This window comes from Peromyscus eremicus, chromosome 9 (genome assembly GCF_949786415.1).
Source record: "Peromyscus eremicus chromosome 9, PerEre_H2_v1, whole genome shotgun sequence".
Taxonomy (NCBI): Eukaryota; Metazoa; Chordata; class Mammalia; order Rodentia; family Cricetidae; genus Peromyscus; species Peromyscus eremicus.
This window is the reverse complement of record NC_081425.1, coordinates 62400670-62420702: the sequence shown is the minus strand read 5'-3', so window position 1 is coordinate 62420702 and position 20033 is coordinate 62400670. Positions and strand designations below refer to the sequence as shown.

The 20033-nt window shown below is 45.2% G+C and overlaps 1 protein-coding gene across 1 annotated transcript in view; it reads right to left on the bottom strand.

The window, feature by feature from the left end:
• Atp8a2 (ATPase phospholipid transporting 8A2) overlaps positions 1–20033 on the bottom strand; it is a 591431-nt gene that overhangs the window by 129377 nt on the left and 442021 nt on the right. The window contains 3 exon segments of the mRNA XM_059273541.1: positions 6122–6229; positions 8058–8114; positions 8309–8370. Of these exon segments, the coding sequence (XP_059129524.1) occupies positions 6122–6229; positions 8058–8114; positions 8309–8370 (227 nt within the window).

The following is a 20033-nucleotide window of genomic DNA, read 5'->3' as shown; positions in this document are numbered from 1 at the left end:
GCACTCCCTGGTCATCCCAGTGCAAGGAGGCTGAGACAAAGAGTAATATGAGGGGTTCTGGATCAAGCCGCCAGAAAGGAGCGACTGTATTTTGCCTGACAATTACTAACTGTGGAATGCACACTGCTTACTTACTGTTACTCACATGTGTCTTCCCACTAGCTTTTCTATCTGTCCCCAGGTACACACTGCCTTTCTATACACCTTTGACTCTGCACACATGAAAAAGTGGAAGGTCAGGAGTAACTCAAGCACAGACAATACAAACAGTGGACTTAACTGTCTACACATCTCAGGTCTCGGGTTAATTTAGTTCAGGTCCCACAGTCACAAACAGAATCCATACTGAGTAGGAAGAAGTTGAATATGGCTCTTTATCACAACAATGCTGTTAATTCTGAAGTCCTGCTGAGAAGTAGGTAGGATATGGTAGTGAGCTGCCATTACTGCCACTAGCAAGAATTGGAAGCCACTTCACAGTCTCCAACTTAAATATACATATTTTATATATATATAACATATATTATATATAACACATATATAACATAACTAACACACACACACACACACACACACACACACACACACACACATATCCCTCTGTTTCTTAACCAATGTGAAGAATAAACAAAAAAGCTTTTATTTTCGTGGTTGACTTCTTGCTTGTGATATAAGGAACATCGCAACCTCCACTCAAGCTTGAAGAAATCTTTCCTTCCCAGGATCTACACACAAAGGCCACACAGTACATTTGGAGCAGCTCTGACCAGGAGCTTGACCAGGGTGAATTAGCAGGAATTGCGGTTCATTCCGTTCCTCCTTCCTCAACTGCCCTGGAGACCTCTGTTTTTGTCTTTCCAGTCTGTCTTTCACACAAGGGTTAGGACTCTGGGGGTGGATTTATTTCTGTTAACGGAACAATTCCTCAGGTCTGTGGTGGTCAGGTTTCCACTCCTATAACAAATTCCTGAACGATGAACTCATGAATGTCATCTGGCTCGCTGTATTGGAGGTTTTGATCTCTGAGGATGGCCATGTTGCTTTAAGCTTGTGGCAATGCAGCATATCCTGAAGAGAGCACATGGCAGAACAAAATCCGTCCTTACCAAGAGGACGCAAAAGAAAGCCAAAGGGCTGCACTCCTCTTGTCCCTTCAAGGACCCACTTCCAGTGACCTAAAGACCTCCCACCTATGCCAGAGGCTGGGAAGCTGGGTATGTGTTAGCATTGGAGGAACATCCAGAATTCAAACTGCATCAGGCCCCCAGCTGCATCCACACCATTTAGAAGAGAAGGTGGATGACTCTTGAGGGATTACCTGAGGGAGTAAATGCTTCCCTCAAGTTGCTGAGCCACTTACTACCACAGGGAAGCTAAGCACACCCCTGTAGGGAGGGGCAGAAACAACTCCTAGGGACTGTGCCCCTCATCAAGACACAATACGCATGAAAACACCTTGGGAACAGTGGAGGAGGGCAGATGACCCCATACCATACCAGCAACATTACCCTAAGGTCAATGCCTCACCTGGTGCTTGGGCAATGCCCACCTGGCAACCCTGGTCCTTGGGAAACACCCAAGGACAGCAGCTGAGCAATGTGGTCTGCATGCCTTCTCAGCCTACCTATTGGAGCACATGCAACTTGCAAACAAACTCAATGTTCTCACATCTCATGTGGGCACTCCCAGACCTTAAACCAAAAGGGCAACACAATCCAGGGAGACAGCTTCTTGGGGAAGAAGAGCCCCAGATCACTTTGACTCAATGACAGCAAAACGACACACCTCCACCATTTCTCCCTCTGTTAGTGCTTAGCCCAGCGGGGTGTGCACTGTATTCCCAAGTATGTCTGGAAAGCTCACAAATAAATCCATTCCCATATTTAGGATAAGAGGAAAAAAAAAAGTCTGCTCCATGCCAGTAACTGGCTGGGGCCCGGTGTTTGGCACTGAAGTCAGAGTTAGCAGTTTGTACGCTTTGAAGTGAGAAGGCTTTCCCCCTCTTTTATTAGCAATGAAATGAACTTTAAAGGAAAAAAAAAAAAAAAAAAACGTTGGTGAGGAGTATTTTTCCATGGCAAGCCATGTAATATCTTTGGTACAATTCCCTATTTAGAAAGCAGAGCTGCCTTAAGGCACTTGGGACTACCTGGTATATCTCACACAACTCTTGCCTATGAGAATTTGGTCAAGTGTGGGTATGTTCAGTGGACCACACCATCTCTTAGGCATCTGGCAGGAGCTAAAATGTTACAGTGGAATATTTTAGAGCAGTGATTTCCAAACTCTCTCTCTCTCTCTCTCTCTCTCTCTCTCTCTCTCTCTCTCTCTCTCTCTCTGTGTGTGTGTGTGTGTGTGTGTGTGTGTGCATGCATTATTATATGCACATATTATCTTGAGGGACTTTAACAGGCAACCTGGATGAGTCTGATGCAAGCCCTTACTGAGAAAAACTCACTTAAAATGTGTTGGCCAAAAGAATTGGGGTTTTAAATTGTGTAGAATATTTTTTTTTGCAGAAAGATTCAGAACTCATTTGTCCTGCCAGGAAAGGAGAACATGTATGTTCTTGACTTCCCATAGGCTATTTTCATGGCTGGAGAGATGGCTCAGCTGTTAAAGGCTAGGCTTATAACCACGAGCTATTTCCAGAGTGACTAGGCTTATTCTGACTTTGCTGATTAGGAAGTCACCTCAGGTCAAGAGATGTGCTGAGGGGGAGGTGGCATCTGACTGGGGCAGGGTCTCCAGCTCCTGACTTGGGAGCAAAGGTGAAGTCTGGGGCCTCCCTTCACACAGCCCTGAAGTCAGAAGCCCTGGGAATTGCCTGAAGAAATTCAAGCACATTACTGCCCTGGCTTTAGATCCAGTTTCCCTGGAAGCCCCACACCAACAGGGAACTTTGGAAATGGAGGTAAACTAAGGAATTTAGCTGTGTTCCATTTTAGAGCATTTAAGCTGCGATGGAGAAATTTCGATTGCATGGTTATGGTACCCTGGGAAAACCATCCTCATCAATTCTCCATAGCCCAGGGCCATGCTATTCACCATGACAGACGGACACAAGCCAAGGTCTATAGATCTAAGTGTGCTACTAGAAAAATGAAGAAATGGGGTGTCCCTTAAAATCTTCCAAATTCTGCATATTTAGAAGAGTCCCCCGGGAGCTTCTCTGATTTCACAAATGTTCCCTGGGACTTCCTGGGTGGCTGCTGGGCTTTTCCACACCACACTACAAGGTGCCGTAGGAAGATGAAGTTCTGACGGTGGGAAAGAACTCCTTCATTCTACAGCCCTTCCTTCCCTTTGCCGGCAAGGGAAGACCTGCCTTCAACCCTGTGAGAAACACTACAAACAGAATGGACTAGACAAAGAAATACTTAATCACATTAGTGGGGAAACTCTCAGCAGAAACAATGTATCTTTTCAATGGCTGAAGATTTTATGAATAGACAGAATGCTTGCTGCTGTATCTGTCTCCGGCTCTTGGAGGGAGAAATACCATTTACCATTAGATACTAGCTCAGTTCCAGAGCTTCAAAGAATTATGTTCATCTGCCAAAACCCTACGGTGGAGTCCACTACAAAGCACTGTCTATGAAAATCACTAGAAGCGTTCTTAAAATACTAACTTCTAAAAAGCACCCTCTCCCTAGAATGCTTCCCACTCTAAGGAGGGGCTATGGCTAGCGCATGCTTGCAATAGAGCCGCCCGGGACCCTTCCTCCTCTGACCACACCTAAACCCAGCTGCTGTCCCTTTTGATGACACAGTTGTGACTGGAGGAGAAAGCCCTTCTGAGGCTTCATGTGGGAAGTCAGACTGGTCCTGGGCATGCTCTATACATTTGTCTGTCCAGCACCATGGAACAGTTTAATAGGTCCTTGCTACTTCTCAGCCAATCAACAGACTGCTGAATCAGGTAGCCGGTTAGATGCTGCTGTGGGCCACGGAGTGAAGGCTAACATCGCACGCTCACATCCTTCCCACTTGGATCTCACCCCGGAGGAAGACCAGAGACGCTAAATAGATCTTTGACGAAAACTCTATCGGTCCTCTCACTTGATGTCAAGCAGGAGCCTCAGTCTTACCTAAGTGTGTTGTTTCAAAACGACCCATTTGCTTCCTGTTGAAACCAACCAACAGAAAGGAAGAAAATGCCCACAGTTTAAGTAAAATCCAAAGTTTTCATACAAAAGTGCTGCGTAATTTAACTGAAAAGGAGCACTTCTTGGCTCCTTATTGGTGGGAACAGCTCACTGTCTGCAAGGACAGCCATGTATCACTTAATGAAGGGGACATCTGGGAAATGAATCCTAAGGTGACTTCTTCATTCCCCGTGGAGAGTATGTACACACACAAAGATGGCTGAGGTATGATGTCACTGGGACATATGACATCATGGGACTGTCTATAAATGTATGTTGCCTTTTGTTGACCGAACTGCTGCCATCCAGCAGAAGACACACATGACCTTTGCCCTTGCTCAGGGGAGCCGTAAGCACCCTAAAGGGTCCATGATGAATTCAGCCTCTCTGCAGTTTGAAAGTCAGCCACTTTATGAGAACGGGACTTGGCAAATGGCCCAATTCAACACATTTAGAATTGTAGTTACTAGAGCGAATGTACACAGAGTGGGGCTTGCTAGAGCAGTCAAGGAAAGGAAGTATTTGTCAAGGAAGGGCTTTGTCTGCTAGTCAGGCACCCGTCGACCCCATCCTGCCAGCAGCGGCTCTCTTCTGTTTTAGACATTTACATGTTGTTTCACTCCTTTCCCCACAGATATCAATGGGGGGCATGCAAGCTTACTCCTGCAGGACAGGGCCAGCATTCATGGAGGTTCTGGACACTCAGGGGGTATCGGCTGACTTATTTACCAGGTAAGACCAGTGATAATAGCCTGGGCTATCTCATGAACAAAAGCTCTTGGACATGTATCTAGACCCAGGAGTTTGTATTTATTTCTGTAGAGGCTGCAGAGCCGGTAGTCAGGACTGCCAAGCCCTGATCCTCAGTTCATCTCTTCCTACTCCTGCTTCTGTTTCCAGTATTGTAAGCACCCTACTGCACACTCAGGAGGCTGAACCAGCACGGACATCTACTCTAAAAGCTTATGCCCTGTAAGAGATGTCTAGTATTAGAGACAATGACAGTCTCGCAGATAATGGAGACCTAGGGTTGTACATGTTGGTTTGCATCCAGAGAGAGGCCAAGGCAGAACTGGACAGCGGGTTTCTGGCTCTCTGGGAAGGAAACACAGAGCCTAGAGAATGGACCTAAAGTGGTAACACAGTAGTGCTTCACTTCACAAAGAGGGATGAGCCTAGCTTGAGAGGCTCCTAGTAGCTCCTAAAGCCTAGGGCTTGGAGCATCCCCTTGTGGGGATCTAAGAGGATTCTGACTATGTGTAGCCAGCTCAGCATGGCTTTATGGTGTGGGCTCATACAACCTCATTTGAGAACTGAGATTACTGCTTTAGGCCATACCCAACTCCTTTCCACACCTGACGTGATAGAGTTCTATGACCTAATTGGTCATTGTTAGTGGCTCAATGTTTAGACAATTGGGCATAGGTTAAGTAAAAAAAAAAATCAGAAATAATTCAAACAAGAGTAGTAAGATCTCTAATCTCAGCCTCTTTGGCTGGCTTAAAGATATGAACAAAGGAAGATTCCGGCATACCCACTACCTGGTTACTAGAATTCTTAGGCTGATATTTTACAAGTGACCAGTTACCAATTAAGCAGTCAATCATATACTTAACTTGAATCTGTAATCAACACAAGCTTAGATCATGACTGCCTCAAAACCACTCCCATTTTGTATACAATTACAAACGATGTTGTTGTATACAACCAGCACATAACTAAGGAAATGTGAGCACACCGTGTATGTCAGAGGATTGAGGGTGAAATGTTTCATGGTATTTAAATGTCTCACACCACTTCTGCGGATGAGACAACCTCTCATGGCTGCCTGAATTGGTTCATCTACTGTTAAGTTTTAACACAAGCAGATGACAATTGCCTTTACCCAAGTTCACTGTTATAAGACACAGAAAGCTGGTTCGCTCACCTGTGCACAAACATAATGGAGGGACACACACGATCACAGTACTGACCTGCCCTTTCATGTCAGGAGCAATGGGGATGGTCGGCCAGATGGTGGAATAGACACCAAAAAACACCAGCCAGATCAGCATGCTTCCCCACACCGCCAGGTGACTGAACTGTGGAGGAAATAAATGCTTAGACAGGGCTTTCTGCTGGCCCCGGGGGTGGGGGTGGGAGTGTCTACTCCAGCCCATAAGTTGCCCAACCCGCATCCCACATCCAAGCCCCTTTCCTGATGGGAAGAAACTGAGGATGTACTCGTTACTGGAGAGCTCTTCCTTTCTTAGTAAGCTCCTTGTCTTAGGATTTGTAATGATGAATTTGAATTACAGGTGGCTTACACTATCCTGAAGATGGAGGTGCATTAAGCCCCCAACCTTCTTCTAAAATCCAAGCCCCAGCCATGATCCACCCATCCCTGGGGTTATCTCATGTCTGTTTTTATAAAACAGGGGTGCAGCCACCTAGTGAGAGAGCAGTGAAATGGACAAATGGACAGAATATTCTTATCACTTAAAGACATCATCTGTCCTATTTATTACAGAGACCATTTAAAAACAACTCAGAATGGCTAATGCCCCCTTTAAAAACTTGAAACATTGCATTTAATAGAGTTTTAAAAATCCACGTACAATTGTTCACATTCACAGGTACAATGTGACACTCCAATGCATGTATATAATATGCAATGATCAGGTTAGTGTAACAGGCATATCCATACCCACAAAACATCATTTCTGAACTTAAGGAACATCCAAAATTCTTCCTTCCAGTTGTTTTGAAAGTGGGTACTCAGTATAGTTACCCCACTTCCTACAGGACATTAACGTGACTCCTCCCACTAGGCTTGAATCCTCCTCCTCCTCCTCCTCCTCCTCCTCCTCCTCCTCCTCCTCGGCTCTAGTCATTGAAACTCTATTCTTCACTTCTGTGACACAAACATCTTATGCCTCTTTAAGTTGTTGGCCTCTTTCCTTTGTGCTCTTAATACAACCCTTGACTTCTCTCTTTACAACCTACAATCCAGTCCCTCGGCAAGCTCTGCCTTCCGGGTTCTAGTTTTAAACTAGCACTTCCATATTCTGACACTCACTACCTCTTCCTGCAATATTCCAGGCTAAGCTACTATTCCCACCTCCTATCTGCCAACACCCTTTGACATTTCCCGGCTCCATGGTGACCTTCCATCCTACCCCAGTTACTTAGTACCAGAGCAGGAGGTAAGTGAACTACAGTCCACTGTGGCAGACAGACACTGTGAAGTGTGGTTCTTATCCCATCTTGGAAAGAACCAAACAGGAAACAGGATGCTGATAGAACAAACCCGGGATAGCTATGCAATTTGGTATCTTTAATCATGAGCAATCGTTTCACAGAAGTGTGCTTTAAGGATTCAAAATGTGAGACTTTAGGAGAAAAAACAGATGACAAAACTCTATGTGCCACAATTCACCCTTTCATTTGAGGATGCACACAAAGTCAGAGGTCGAGAGATGGCCCAGGAGTGCCAAAGTAGAGTCATGTGCAAATACTACATTTTCTGACTTGTTCTTCTGCATTCTCTCTCTCTCTCTCTCTCTCTCTCTCTCTCTCTCTCTCTCTCTCTCTCTCTCCCTCCCTCCCCCTCTCCCTCCCTCCTTTCCTCCCTCTCTCCCTTTATTCCTTCCCCTTTTCCTCTCCCCCTCATCCCCTCAGGAATAATGAGAATTTTCATTTCAGGCAGGTAATAATCAGTAGCTGTAAGCTGGGCTAGGTGCCGAGCAAGTTAAGCACCAGGAGAGTTGGATCCCAAATTGCCTTCCTAAAGATCAAAAACAATTTTTTACTTGCAAAATTTAAAATAAGACAACTGTATAGTATTTCTTGTTTCCTCAAGGATTAAATGGAAGTCATTGCATACAACTATCTATAACGGAGAAAGAAATAATTCCAAATACAACTCACTTTAGTCCAAGCTGTTGTCTCCAAACCTGCTTTCAGACAAACTGTAACCACAACGTACTGTGAAGAAAAAAAACAGAAAGAGAGAAGAGTTTGGTATGATGCAAGTATTTCTTGATTAGTCTGAACTTCAGGGAAGCCTCAGCCCATAAAGACGTGGAGTAAGTCATTTTAATGTGGGGAGCCTTGTGTAACTGGGGAGGTATAACCCTCATGAGTGCCCTTTAGGAATGGCTCAACAGTGCTAAACTTACCGTGTAAACAATATTTCCAACAAACAAGTAATCTGTGGCGTGCCCACTGGCCAGTGGAGTATCTGGAAAACAAAGAAGCCACTGTTAATATCTAGAAGGCTACAGTACAATCTGTTTTCTTTCTTTTTTTTTCAGAACATAGAAAATGGAACAGTAGAAGCATCTCTCAACAGTAGAGTCATGTGCAAATACTACATTTTCTGACTTGTTCTTCTGCATTCTCTTTCAAAGCGTGAGGTCATTTCAAAACCGACTCCTTCGTGATTCTAAAGGTCCTTTCTCATTATAATGGTATTGTTATTTTCACCTTATGTGTCCTTCAAATGAATAAAACAAAATCAGATGTTCAAGCAAAACTAATGGTTGATTTGCACTGAATTTATATATTTTTTTAAACAATCAAATTATCATTTGGTCTGCTTGAAAACAAGTTGAACAAGGACTGGTCTAAGGACACATCAAATGCCTCAGCTCTAGGACTTTCTCAAACCTTTCTCTTAATATTTGCTGAAGTGGGACTGGACAGCATCAAACTGAGCGCAAAATGACTGACTCTACTGGGGAGATTTTCATGGTTCTTGTTCTCACTCAAGCGCCTGCGCTCTGGAAGTGAAACTGATCCAGTGAGAGGTGTTTCACTTTGGGACTTCAAAGCTAGGACTTCAAAGCTTCATCTTCATGTTGCTTTCTTTCCAGGGGTGGCTCTGCAAGGTCCCTGGAAGCCATGGAGCCAGAGAGACTCTGCTTGGTGACCACTCTGTGGAAATCTGACTCGGATCCCAGGAGTGCAAAACTAGTTTAAAGTCAAGAACGGCTTTCCATCTCCTTCCCTCCTTCGCACTCAGGTTCAGGTGTGTGTGTGTGTGTGTGTGTGTGTGTGTGTGTGTGTGTGTGTGTGTGTGTGTGTTTGTGTGTGTGATGATGACAACACACAAGCTAGGTAGCAGGGACTGCTGTGTGAACACTTCCAGCGAAGCTGCTGCTATCCATGAATATTTGAGCTGACTTACTCAGCTAATCTGTTGAAGATTCTGTTTACTTTCCTAAAAAGGTGTGATAATCAGGTTGAGTTCTAGGTGGGTTCTGGTAGTGGGTGGGTCCCTGGATCAGCTCTAGGGTATAGCTTTGCTCCTGGCCCTGAGAAGTCAGTGTGTGACCAGAGGAAACTTAAGCACAGAGTGGCGGGCACCAGGGCTACATTAACCACAGCCCTGAACTTCCATGACTACTGCTGGGAGTTGAAACAGTTATACTAGGAGATCAGAAAGGGATTCCACCCCAGACAGAAACAGAAAGCTCTGGAGACTGATGGGAGAGGTGATGAAGAGAGATGAGAAGGTGAGGGAAGAACCCCATTGAAAGCAAACAGAGAAAGTTGAAAAGGGAGCAGCTCAATTAATTTCAGTAAGTCAATAAACTGGCGTGAGCTGAGTACCCCTCATCTGAAAACCTAGAGTCTTAAGTGCTTTGGAATCTCACGGAAGCCTTTTAGGTTTTGGGTTAGGGATAGTCAATGAGTGAAATCTATGCTAATTATTCCACAGTCCAAAATCTTTGAGCAATCTTCTGGTCCCAAGCCGGGGACACTCATCCTGCCTTTGCAAACAGCCATTGTAAACTGAACTTAGAGTGTCTATCACTAGTGACTGAGTCTGAGGTTATTATAAGAGTAGATGCAGCACCTTAAAGACATACTCCACTAAGGGTCACGTGAGATTAGACAGGGGTTGTTTATTTGAGTTTAACGAAGATCACAGCCATGAAAGGAGGAAGCTCAATCTTTTATGTACTCAAATCTATCTACTCTATGCAAGGCATTGTGGGAACTCGGAAGAAAAGGCTCCAGTCTCCATGGAGTCTGAATGACAGTCGGGGAACAGAGCATACACAAATGAACAAATGGATATACAGTCAGCTAGAGGAAATTTAAGATATACTGTTTGAATACAGAGTGGCCAGAGATGGTTGTTTTAGTTAGAGAGGTGACCCGGAAACAGATCAGAATAATAGAGAGGAGTTAGTTCAATGATCATCAAGAACAGGCTCCTGGGAAAGAAAAGACGTTGTTAAGAATCTTAATTAAAACAGTGTTTGATGAGCTCACAGTTCATCATGAGGACCAGTCTGCCTAGAAATTCAGGGAGCGAGCAAACAGTCAGAGGCCAACAGATGCAGGCTGGACCAAAGAGTCCTCACTTCTACGGTGGTCAGGACTGATGAAGCTGGAGGCTGCTGAGCCTTCCACGAAATCGTTTGGAGTATTCTCAAAGGAATGGTGCAGCTCTCGGGTGAACAGAACAGGGAGAATGGCAAGTACAGTGCCAGTTAGGCAGGGATGGCAGTCAGCCAGGCAGGTGATGGAGGGTGACACCGGTAACAGCAGAGTTACGCATCCACTGTGGCAGCCACTAGCTCCGTTTAGTTGCTTACCTTTAAATTAATTGAAAAAAAAAAAATCTCAGAGGCTTGGGAGGAGAGAGAGGAGAGAATGAGATGTCATTTAATGAGTTCCGAGTTAAAAGTTTGAGGTGATGAAACAGTTTTGCAAACAGCCAGAACAGCAAGCTCTGGGCAACTAGTGTCTCTGATTTGCATATGTAAAATGGTTAAAATTGCAGAATTTACTTATGTCTGTGCCTATGGTACAATATAAAATTAACAAAACATGATCATGGGGCCAAAGCAATACAACCTTTACAATAAATGGAAGCAGTGCATCTATCCAGCCCCAGATTTAAGAATGATCTCAAGAAAATACACCAAAAGTATGGTGACAAACCAGGACCAATTAGACTGGATCAAAACTTTTATGCTTCAGAAAATGAGAAAAAAACCTAAAGAATGGAGAAAACACTTGCACATTATGTGTCTGATAAGAAGCTTGTGTCTAGGACACAGAAAGAACCCAACAAACAACCTAAAACTTCTCAGTATGAACCTGGGCAAAGGATCTGAATACATATATTAAGGGAAGACACACAAATGGCTAACAGGGATTCAGAGAAACTCAACATGATTGGGAATAAAGAAAACAATCCCAAAGCCACTTGAAGAATTACTTCATACCCACGAAGATGCTAATAACAAAAATAACAACCAAGAGACAGAGAGTCAGAGAGCTGGGCAGTGGTGGCACGCGCCTTTAATCCCAGCATTTGGGAGGCAGAGCCAGGCGGATCTCTGTGAGTCCAAGGCCAGCCTGGTCTACAGAGTACCCAGAGAAACCTGGGTCTGGGGAGAGGAGAGAGAGAGAGAGAGAGAGAGAGAGAGAGAGAGAGAGAGAGAGAGAGAGAGAGAGAGAGAGAGAGAGAAGACCTATAATTGTTCACACACAGCTGGGAGCTGAGTAAGCTGTGCAGACATTAGACATTTTGGGAAACTATTGGCACTTCCTAAAAAAGAGTGTGCACATTTATTACATGACTCAGTAATTCCCAAGAAAAATGAAAATGTGAATGAAAGACAAAAGCTTATACATGAATGTTCAGAGCAGCATTATTCACAACTGCTCATGAAGTCTAAAACAATGAGCATCATTATTCCCTATCCACAGTAGCCTATTCAGAGTGCAGATGTCCGTCAAGTGGTGAATGCACAAATAAACGTCCATCACTCAGTGAGTGGTGCATCAATACAATAGAGTATTATGAAGAAATAACAAGGAATGAAGTGTGGGTACATGCCACGATGTGGATGAACCTTGAAAGGGGAAAGAAGTTAGGATAAAATGTCCAGGGGGGACAGACCTACACAGACATGGTGCAAAAGAGCAGTTGCTGAGGGTTTGAGGGCCGGGTGACAGCCTTTGGCGGTGACGAAGCATTTGAAAGTTGATGATGATGATGATGATGATGTGGTGGTTGGGTTGTGTAATGGAATTATACCTTGAGATGGGGGAATTGTACAGTGTAAATACAGAGACACAATTATACAACGATGAAGCTGTTACAAAGACTTGGTTCCTTAGTCACACTGGCCACATTTCAGATGCTCAGAAGTTGTGTGTGGCTAGTGGCTACTGTCCTGGGCAGCAGAGACATGCACCATCTCCCCCTTCCTTCAGTCCAACTGACAATTCAGGACAAGAAAGGCCACACCAGGGGTACTGAGAAGTGACAGAAACTGGTAAATATTTTAAAGTAGGAATGACAGCATTTGCTCACAATTTGGAGGTAGAGTAGGAGGGAGTGTGAGGAACCTCAGCCTGAGCAGTGAGGTAAACAGGATCACTGACTTGTGATGGAGACCAGCAGTCTGGTCTTTACCATGGGGAGGCTGGCCGGAGGAGGAGCCCATGAGGACCTGTAGTGGTGTTTTCAGTTCACAATCGGAAAGGCCAACACGAAACACGACTATGTACAAGAGAAGGAATTTGGTAAATGAGGCAAGGGAAGGAATGAGCTTAGCAGGCAGATCCTGGTCATGAGAGTTAGGAGGTGCTGGTACAGCCTGCCTCTCCTACCCCAGCTCTACTGGCAGAGAGGTTTTTAGATTTGAGGCTGAGCCCCACATGCCTCATTTCTAACACAGAGGTTTCCTATCAGGGACAGAGGTTAAAGAGGAAGATGTGACAATGACCGAAATGACCCCCAAGTTTTCCCTGGGGCAGGAAATGTATGATGCTCTTAGTTGTTAAGTCAGCCCCATGCATGTAGTGGCAGAGGTGCAAGCCTCAGCTCTCCTCCTCTGCTAGGTCCAGATGGATTTCCCAGTCTACCCATCCTGTGTATTCACAAGCACAGAGACTTTTAGCTGAGATGAGCAGTGATCTGGAGCCTTGATGTTTCATCTCCACTAAGTCCTGGGGAACCCAGAAAAACTCTGGCCAGGTGGGAGAGTTGATGGAGAGGAAGACTAAGCCCCAAACTGAAGCCCACAGTCCTGGTCTCGTGGCTTCTGTTGATGTTTGCTTGTTGGGACAGTCCCCAAATGCTGGCATTACTGACACACACTGCCACATCTGGCCTGACCGTTGTTTTGTTTCTTTTATCTCTGGTGGGGGTGACAGAAGTCAGGGCCGTGCACATGTTAGGCAAGTGCTCCCCACTGAGGTCTACCCCCAGCCATTGCTGTGTTTTGGAGACAGGGCATTGCTGTAGCCTCACCGGCATCAAGCTTGTAACACTTGCCTCAGATTCACTAGTGTTGGAATCACAAGTGTGCAAACCACACTCAACTCTCAATTTCCTTCAGTATCAATATTTCCAGTGCAGGCTGATTCATGGACTAAAAGAGACTTACAAGTGCAAAGCATTTATCTAATATCTATTATTACCTAATAATCTAGAATACAGTCCACATTTTATGCATACATATAAAATAAACAGGAGGGACTAATCTGAGAGGAAGGAAGACTGCCCTGAGAGAGGAGGGAGGACTGCCCTGAGGAGGGAGGACTGCCCTGAGAGAGGAGGGAGGACTGCCCTGAGAGAAGAGGGAGGACTGACCTGAGAGAGGTGGGAGGACTGCCCTGAGAGAGGAGGAGGACAGGTCTGGGAAAAGGAGGACTGATCTGAGAAGGAGGACTAACCTGAGGAGGAGGGAAGATTAACCTGGGAAAGGGGAACATTTATTATCTCTATTCCTAAAGCCTACTACATGATTTCCATGAGGTGAATAAAAAAGTCACCTTCCTATGTGCTTGGGTTGACGCTGCTGAGTCACATTTAGGTTGATGTGCAGCTGAATGTGACAGACCCATGCCATGATGGTGCTCAGGCCATACACAAGGGAGGAAAGCTCAGCCTCTCTGAGACATGGACAGTCTGAGTGAGGTGTCAAGAGGTGCCCAGCAGGCAGCTTGTGAGTCTATTCTTCCAGACACACATTGCTGGCAATTTTTACATTGGGCTCAGGGACCAGCATAATGTAGGCTTAGACAAATGAGGTCTGGAGGCAGTCACTACTGCAGACTTTTGTGGACAGCTGGGACAAAACCACACTAGCTTCCGTACTTAGTAGTAACAGTCCCTAAAACGCTTGAAAATAGTGGTGGGGAAATCCACAATTTATAAGAAAAGTATGTCTCATTTTCTGAACAGAAAGAACAATCAGGGAACCTCTTTAGAATATTCCAAAGGGGGAAATGATGATACTTCACAACGATGCAATGGCAATTAAATGTTCATTAAAAACATCACATCATTACCCAGCCAAGCCACAATATTCGGGAATGGCTTGGACAAAAGGCAAAATGTCATAGCATGGTGTTGTATGGTCAGAAGAGATAGGATGTGGTAATCATGAAACCAGATGGGAGATACACATGTACAGTACTTCTGTTGGAGTAAGAACCAGGGGACAGCTGAAGCGACAGCCACAGGCATCTTGTCCTGCAGAAGGCATTAGGGAGGAGTCAGGAACACCGGCCTCTTCTCCTGCCATAAGAGCGTTTGCCAAGACATTTTGGTCTGAATGGATGCCAAGTCCCTGCTGCCTTCTCTTCCTCTGCTTCGAAACTTCCAGCAGAACAATTTCAGAGCAGAGCAGACTCCAGACTCTCGGGCGGGCCCCCACCCCCTGCATAAGCCTCTGGGCCTCTTAAGATTCCAGAGGCTCAGAGAGGCCACAGACAGCTCGCTACTCCAGGACAGAGATATCCAGGACAGAGATAGTGTCCAGGATTCAGATAACTTTTACAAATAAACTTTCAGAACCGAACCTGCGGACATGGCTCCACTCTCGCTATCGCCAGCACCAGTACTTCGCTCCCAACTACATATTCATAAAGAGAACATTTATTTTCCTCCCCGACTTTATAGAGAGTGGTATGAAATGTTGGAAAGGACTCTCCAAAAAGAAGGGTTTATACAAGTGTTAGCGATTATAATTACATTCACGGCGGCGCTGGGTTAAGTTCCTGGTTACATAAGCCTTTGGGTTCTTACTCTTACCATCTCAGCTGGATGAAGTTAAGGACACAGAACTCAAATTTCAATATCATTCCCCCCTTGTGTTTACTAAAAATAGACTTGAAAAGAGAAGTTAAAAATGAGAGAAGGTAAACTTGAAGGTGACACCAAATATCAGTGTGGCCACAGACAGGGTTTTTTTTTATTTTTTTAAATTTTTTTTTAATTTTTTATCTCCAGTGCACAGATAATGGACATCCCCCAGCCTCTGGTACCTGGATAGGGCCCCTGACAAAATCTTGCCAACAGTTATGAAAAGAAGTGAGAGATCCGTTCAGGAACAGACAGCTCTTCTGATTCTCTCCGCTAGTGTGGAAAACTGAGGGTGAGCTCAGGGACTGTGTACTCAGGGGAGCCTGTGGTACTGAACCTGACTACTGTTGGCACCAGATGCAGTATTGCATGCAAACGCGGAGATCACTGCCGTGAAGGGAGGTACTCACACTCAGAGATCTCTGCGTGGGAGAGCAAAGTACTTCAGTCCATTTCCTTAGTTCACGTTGGCTATTCACAAAAACCGCAGTCCTCTTTATGCACAAGAATGACTCTGAAAAGCTCTCCTTGTGTTAAACCCACCGGTAGCCATATCAGCCAACAACAGATGGAGACAAAAACTTTTATGTTATCCTCTATCTGTCTAATGTGTGATCCTCACACAGATGAAAACAGGTGGATGATTTCACTGGCTGTGACCCTCCTCCCTCAATCTTTCATAGACGGAGACATCTCTTTGCCACCAAAGGAGTATTTGCCTGTTTCCTTGGGAAGGACTATGAGCTCAGTCAGCTTGCCCTCTTTGAGTAACTTACTAAGGCATATCATGAGAATGTGCACGGGAGCCAAGCCGGGCGGCCCAGGCTTGTAATTTCAGCTATTTGGGAGGCAGAGGCAAGATTGAATGTTCAAGGTATAATAGAGTGAGTATAGAAACTAGAGACACTCTGATCAAATTATCAAGATTCTACTTCTGAATTAAAAAAAAGTAAAAAGAGGGTTGGGGATGTGGTTCAGCAGTAGAGAACTTGCCTAACATGAGCAAGGCCCTGGGTTCACTCAGTACCACCCCAAACAAAAAGTACATAGTCTGTTCACTTGATAGACTAGAATGATCACGACTTTTATGTTGTTTAAGACTTTCTTACAATGGAAATCATGAGCCAGATATGTCCACAGGAAAATTCCATGGAGGATCCCATTAGAACTTGCAGGGGCAGAGGGTGAAACGTGGGCTAGAACCTTCAAGGGTTCTCAGAGAAAGACGTGGTTAAGGTGCCCTCAACATGTTTAGGTTTGGGAAGTCTGAAAAATGTCAGCAGATCTGGACCACAGGAGTGTTCCCGGGTGCCTGGAACACTGGTCCTACCTGATCTGAGGAGGAGGAGGAGCCCAAGTGCATTGAGTCTGATGAGGAGATGCCTGGAGGTCTGTCTACCAAGAGCTCATCACCAGCCACCGTCAGGGATTAACCTGCCCTGGAGGAACAGCTTCTCCTGGATCAAGGCTTAGAGCCAGAGTGCCAAGAGCACAGAAAACATATAGTTAACACACCCCTGACCAGTGCACACCCTTGACCAGTGCACACTCCCGACCAGTGCACACTCCTGACCAGTGCACACCCCTGACCAGTGCACACTCCTGACCAGTGCACACCCCTGACCAGTGCACACTCCTGACCAGTGCACTCCTGAGTGGAGTGCATCCTGGCTGAAGATACTCCCTTGAACTTCTTTCCAAACTACAAGAACAGACTCTTGGAATGCTGACTTACACTCTTTTCTTCACTGACGTGTATATATGCCTTCCTCTGGTCTGTTGCCACATTCTCAGAGTGTCCTTATGGTCTGGAAGGTTAGTTTCCTTGGAACACATTCTATCTGACCTGGGCCTCCCTCTTCAAGCCCTCCCTGGCTGTGAGTTCCAGGAGAGAAGGGGTCACGTGTTATGTGCATCTCTAGTACTTAGGAGTTCCTTGGCCTAGAGAATGAGCCCATTCCTGTTTTGCCTCATAAAGGAGTGCAATTGAATTTAGGAGCTCACAGAATACTGACAGACTTGCCTAAATCCAGCTCAGTGTGAAACAAGTCTTTTGGGCCTACAGGATGCACACTGGAGTTCACAGTAACAGTGGCAGTCATAGCTACTATGGACTAGCGTGGTCAACAGCGTCATTTCATAGCATCTGGGACAGGCCCGACCTCACAGTGGTAACACATTTGTTAAAGAGGTACATAACTGCCTTCTCCAATGTTGAAAAGTGCTGTTTCTTCATCAGTGTCAATTTTTAAGTATCTACATGCTACAGTTTCTTCTTAAAAGTGAGTCCACTGTGGACTCTGGGAAACTGAGGTCAATATTGGAGTAGTTCTCTGTTGCTGTGATAAAACATCACAACCTACAGCAACCGGGGAAGAGGGGGGAGGAAAGGGCTTATTGGTGTACAGGCTCTGATCGCAGCCCATCATGAGGGGAAGTCAGGGCAGGAACTCAAGGCTTGAACCTGGGGTTCGGAACTGAAGAAGTGGCCATGAGGGAATGCTGCTTACTGGCTTTATCTCAGGCTCACATTCGGCTCCGTTTATTATACCTCAGGACCACCTGCCCAGGGATGGCACTATATCAATATATCAATAATTAATCAAGAAAAAAACCCCCACAGATCTCCCTACAGGCTACCCTGATGGAGACATTTTCTCAGCTGAGGTTCTCTCTTCCTAGATGATCCTAGCTTGTGTCAAGTTGAAAAACCAAACCAAACCAAACCAAACAACAAAAACAAAACCAAACTAACCAGCACAAATATTTTAATGGAAACTTTCTCTTCTGGGAAGTGTATTCCTTCTTCTCATTTCTTCCTTTATAAATTTCATCAAGGAAAATCAGAAAAAAAATTTTTCAAATGAAATTAATTTTATGTTCTTTGGCCAATAACCACATTCCACTTCAAGGAGGGCTGCTCAACTGTATAGACTAGAGATGCCAGCGGAAGCCAGAGAGCAGCCAGCAAGGCCCTTGAGTTGTGGGACCTGAGACGGCGCCACCCATAATCTTAACCTACAGAAACTTTCAGATCAAAGGGTGGGGGCTCTAGGTAAATCACATTGGGAGCTTGATGGTGGGACAGTTGAGAGAAATCTGATTTACCGACTTGCCCGAGAGGAAAAATTTATTTTGAAACTTGGAATGAGTGATCACAAACTCCATCAACAAGACTGCTTTGAAAGTCTATCCAAAACCATGCAAAAATAAGCAAAGGAAAAATTCTTGGAAACACTCTAGAAAAATGAATGACCTGCCCACACCTTCTCAAGAGTATTTCTTCCCTAGATCATATTCCCCTGACAGAAATGAATAGGGCTGGCCGGCCCCTGAGCCTTTTGCCACCAGGGAGTGGTTGGGAGAGGGTTTTAGAATGAAACTCACTGGTTTTGTGATGTAATTCACGTGGTACCATATGAAGATGCAAAGCCACTCTAGAGACCTCAGTCCCGGTCAAGCAAAGGTTCCTCAGGACTGTGAGCAGGGGTGAGGACTGTGAGCAGGGGTGAGGCTGAGGAACGGCTTCAGGAAGCAGCCGAGGAAGGAGGAAGGCAGGCCTGGAGATGCCCTGAGCTAGATGGGGTCCTTAGCTTTGGAGAGAACCCAGGACTGTTGCAGATTGGTGCCATATTCCCGAACTCTTGGAGATGGAGAGGTTGCATGTTTCTTATTTTTTTAAAGGTTTGTTTTATTATTATGATTATTTATTATTATGATTACCACTATTACAATGATCTTAATCATGGATTTATTATTATTACGATTATTACTATTGTTATCTTAATTGTGTGTGTGTGTTTCTTTCTGTATGGCTTTGTATATGGGAGAGTGGGTGCCCAAGGAAGTCAGTGGCATAAGATACCCTGAAGCTCGAGTTACAGGTGGAGGGAGGGAGGGAGAAAGGAAGGAAGAGAGGGAGAGAGGAAGGGAGGGAGGAATGGAGAGAGGGAAGGAGGGACAGAGGGAGGAAAAATAGCTCACTTGTATTTAGGATATTAAATCCCTTTCTGGATTTTTACCATTGACATCCTACCAAATCTATCCATCCAAATAACATGAAACATACAGACACACACGTACACATACCACTACCACCACCACCACCACCAGCAGCAGCAGCAGCAGCAGCAGCAGCAATTCATGTCAAATCTCTTGCCAAATCCTGTGTTTCTCTATAAATCAGTCTTAATCATAAGCTAAGTGTTATGACACAACCCTCCCAGCTCCAGTCCTTCAATAAGAAAATGTCTCCCTGCATGTTGGTGGCCCAGTCCCACTCCTGCTTTTTTATCTCACCACCCCATCCAGCCACCATCCTTCCCTTTATACTGCAGTCTTCCTGCAGCCCAGCCTTCCCCACAGAGTGCTGGACATGTGCAGACACATTCTCATTTACAGGGACGTAAGGCTTGAGGAGGGGAGGAGATGTCCAGTGATACTACAAAATACCACACAGACTGTAACAATCAACACGAAATTATTCCTCACAGTCTAAGACCAAGGTGCTGGTAGCTGCTGAGGGTGGCAGGGGCTTCATTCCCCACAGAGGGCTCTTCTTTCTGCATTTGCATGCACCGGAGGACACATTCCCCAGTCTCTTTCACAAGAGTACAATACTCACAAGGGCTCTATTCTCATGACCTTGCCACCCCATGGCCCCACCCCCTACATCATCTTGGGGGTAGAATTTCCATACAGGGATTTCAGGGAACTACAAACAGCCCATTTTCCTATCATCTGCCATTCCTGAATAACTGAATCCTGCTCAGATCCACACC